The sequence below is a fragment of the Natator depressus genome, chromosome 3, assembly GCF_965152275.1.
Source record: "Natator depressus isolate rNatDep1 chromosome 3, rNatDep2.hap1, whole genome shotgun sequence".
In the NCBI taxonomy this organism is placed as follows: Eukaryota; Metazoa; Chordata; order Testudines; family Cheloniidae; genus Natator; species Natator depressus.
The window spans coordinates 198,256,964-198,261,018 of NC_134236.1; the positions used below are offsets into that span (position 1 = coordinate 198,256,964).

General features: G+C 43.4%; 1 protein-coding gene across 1 annotated transcript; it reads left to right on the forward strand.

Moving 5' to 3' along the window:
* The first annotated feature begins 1,117 nt into the window (after window positions 1–1,117).
* Window positions 1,118–1,546, forward strand: LOC141984240 (small ribosomal subunit protein uS3-like). The gene has a single exon (XM_074947177.1). The coding sequence runs from the start codon at window positions 1,177–1,179 to the stop codon at window positions 1,528–1,530; it is 354 nt and encodes a 117-aa protein (XP_074803278.1). The 5' UTR covers window positions 1,118–1,176; the 3' UTR covers window positions 1,531–1,546.
* The last annotated feature ends 2,509 nt before the right edge of the window (window positions 1,547–4,055 follow it).

The window sequence follows — 4,055 nt, forward strand, 5'->3', positions numbered from 1 at the left end:
TTCTGTTCAAATATTTTTTGACAGAAGATGCAGTTTCTTCAAAATCTAAAGTTTCAGTTTTGCCAATTTTTTTTTTTTCAATTTTCCACTGGAAGTCTAAACAAAATATTTTATTTCAGGTTGGTTTGACTCGAATCAGAATATTTTGGTTAGTCGAACTGAATCAAAATATTTCATTTAAGCTGCATCATGGGAGATGTAGTCCAGTGAGGGAGAGCAACCCACAGTGGAGGAATAGGGGGCATGAAGCACCCAAACTACAATTACCATGAGGCATTGTGGCAGCTCAGGGGACACAGATGAATGTTGAACAAGTCAAAATGAAATGTAGTTTGACTTGCTTCAGCAAACGGACAGGAAAGATTTTGATTCAGGAAAGTCAAAATGTTTTGTTTTGATCAGAAATGTTACAGCAAAACATTTCTGAATGAAATTTTTTTTTTGAACTTTTCATTTTGCAACAATTTTTGTTATTTCAACTTTTTGTCCCTATGTAGGATGCTTTTGTAAAAAAAATATTGGAATTTCTACAGTACAAAAATTCCAGTTTTTGTCCAGTTCCAGGAGACACTCTTAAACCCTTTTAACCTTTGCTTAAACCAGTTTAATTTAATTTGGTAAATTACCAATGCAAGTTAAATCATTTTAAGGAAGAGTTTAATTGGTTTGAGCTGATCTACATTATGAGATTGCCTTGGTTTAACAAGATTGATTCAAAAATCAATCATTAAACTGGGGAAACTTTTCTAGTAGAGAAGGCCTAACTCTCTATATGTATTGCTTTAGCTGGTGAAATCATTCCATTTTGGAGGAACGTTCAATTCCTCAGAGGTATCTGCCTCAAATTCTGACATTTGTTTACATTCCATAATGGAAGAATGATAAAGGAAAGTCCATTTAACTAGACTTAGCTCTTATCATAGCTTTGTTACTGATAGGAGACAGGATGTTTTAATCGGAGTTGGATCTTCCCTGCTCCCCTGGATAAGTCATCAGACTAATAAAAATGCCAGTTTCAAAGACACTTTTAAGACATTGAAAGGCGGGGAGCCTTTGATCAAGCATCAGAGCATTATGGCCACCTCATGTGCTATTGCCCAAGCAGAGTCCCTGCTTTACAAACTCCTGGGACGTTTAGTGGTGCGTCGAGCCTGCTATGGTGTCCTCCGCTTCATCATGGAGAGTGGTGCTAAGGGTTGTGAGGTGGTGGTGTCCGGTAAACTCAGAGGCCAGCGAGCCAAGTCGATGAAGTTTGTGAATGGCCTGATGATCCACAGTGGAGACCCTGTAAACTACGATGTCAATACAGCTGTGTGCCTTGTCCTCCTCAGGCAGGGTGTGCTGGGTATTAAAGTAAAGATTGTGTTGCCTTGGGACCCAAGTGGGAAAACTGGACCCAAGAAACCCCTGCCAGACCATGTCAGCATTGTGGAGCCCAAGGAAGAGATCTTACCCACCACACCCATCTCAGAACAGAAAGGTGGCAAACCAGAACAGCCAGCCACGCCTCAGCCAGTTCCCACTGCATAATGGGATTTTTCAACACTTGGAATGAGACTGTGACCCATGAAAGTATCTTAATAAAATCATAAAAGACAGTGTAAAAACAGAGCAGAAGAGAGAGGTGCTCCAGCAGGGTGGGTGAATGGCTCAGGGTATTGGTGAGCAGCTAGAGAGTCTTTCTTCTCTAAATTACTGGTACAGTCCAGCCCAGGTCAGTACTTAATATGCAGTTGCCATCAGCTGACAGTTTTTATGTAGCTCCCTAGATGTTCTTGGTACTTTACAGGCAAAAAGAAAGACAGTCCCTTCCTCAAGGAGCTTAACAGCTAAAATAAACAAAGAACCCATTCGAATCACAACAGAGGAATGTGGCCTGAGGAAGATGGCTAGTGGAAGGAAAACACTGCTCTTAGGGTGCATCTGCACTGCTCACTTCATTGGGCAGTGGGCAGAGTGCCCAGCCCCCCCATCCCTTGGAGGTCTGAACTTGCTGCTCTTCTCTTCCAGAAGGACACCTGCATAGGGCAACGTGTGCCAAGGCAGTGGGGGCTCCAGCAGGGGGCAGGTAGGGCCTGGTATGCCCTGTCACACAGGGATGTCAATGCAGTATGTTCCATGAGCATGGTATTCACCCCACAAAGCGTTTCTTCAAGTCTGTTTTCTTTGCAGCCTCTTAACCAATGATCTTACCTGGAATCAGTGATTTGTACGTGTCATAGTCATTGATATATTCATGTTTAAGTGGAGGTTTGGGTTCTTTGAGAAAGCCCCAGGACTGCCTTTGCATCCCCTGCTGCCACTTCCTGCTGGGTCCTAGTGGTCCCCTTTGTCATTTTCAGGGGTGATGTGTGGCCACTCCGGGGGGGGGGGTCTTCAAGAAGCACCAGACCCCCACTGCTCTCCCTCAGCTCAAGACTCATGAGCAGGGCAGGATAAGTCCTATCAGCTCCCACCAAACTCCTTTATAGAAGCAGCAGGTTTAGGGGAGCATTCCTGCTGGCAAGTGATGATCAAACTTTTATTTTAAATGACAGTGAAATATTTACTAGCGCTAGATAGACCCTGGCACAATGAGAAAGGAGATGGGATAGAAAGGGACATTTGTCAGTAACTCACTAGTATAAGGGGCAGATTTAATTTTGAGATTGCACCATTATTAGAGATTAAAAAGCCTTAATTAATTAATTAATTAAAAAGCAGTGTGGCCTAGTGGAGCGAGCAGTGGACTGGGACATGGAAGCCCTGGGTGCTATTCTTGTGACTTGCTGGGAGACCTTGGGCAAGACACTTCCACTCTCTGTGCTTCAGTTTCCCCCTTGTAATATGGGGACAATAATAATGACCTCTTTTGTAAAGTGCTTTGAGATCTACTGGTGAAAGTATCTAAGCAGTCTCCCTAGTAATTCAGAATTGTTCCTTCAAATAATGATAGTCTTCCATCTCAACATCTCACAATGCTCTACAGGCATGAATGAAATAAGCCTCACCCATTGCCTGTGAAGAATGTAACTACATGCTTTGGTGTTTTTTTTTTCCTGATCAGGTTGTAGTGGCACTTCCAGAACCTCTCTAGGGAGTTCATTCTGTAGTCAGATGGACTCTAATGCTCGGGAACTTTTCCCCAATATTCATCTGAATTTCCTGTTATTGACCTTTGCACCTAAGTCTGGGGTTTAGGTGCCTAGGTACCTTTGAGGATCCTACCCTTAGACCCTGATTCTGGAAGGCATTTAAGATCACATGTTACCTAAGTAGTTGAGTAGTCCCAATAAGTCAGTGCAACTGTTGACTTATTTCACATTAAACACATGTTCCTGAATGAATCAGAATATTTGGATTGGTAATGCTACAAAAATCATTCACTTTTCAGCTCCCGTGCGTTATCATCATTATATCTGTCATGCCAGACTCTACAAAACACTGCCTTTTGGGGATAATGGAGTGAGCTGGTGTATTGCCTCTGTACCGGGGAGCAAATTCTTCTCTCCCATTCAGCATCTTATTCCATTCCATGGATTTCAATGGGGCTACTTGTGGAGTAAGATGTTGCTCAGGATGAGCAAGAGTGGCAGATGTTGCCCCTTGGGAATAAAGTCCCAGATTCCTTCCTGTACCAGAGTTCCACTTGGTTTAGCAGAGTGGGATGAAGGGTGACGTCAGGGAGCATTCTACAGCCAGCTTTGTGCCAGCCTCGCCTTGGTGTAGCTTGGGTGCTGCTCTAAACTATAACGGCAGTCAATGGTCCCCTTGAGACCATTAGCTAGTGGGTGATTGCTGGAGCACACCATTCTCCGGTCGCACCCCTCCCTGCTGCTCCCCACACATGTCAGTCCCCTTATGTTGGGACTCATATTGGGAGTTGGCTATAGTGAATCTGGACCCAATTCATCCATTGCAGGGGATATAAAAGCTAATTTCTATTCTCTTTGCAGTGAAAAGTGATGGCGTAAAGGAGAGAACCTGGCCCAAAGTTTCCTTTGATGACCAAACCAATACTTTCCCCAAAATTTGTTTAAAGATCCCTTGCTACTTAATTTGGAAGGTTTGCTCTG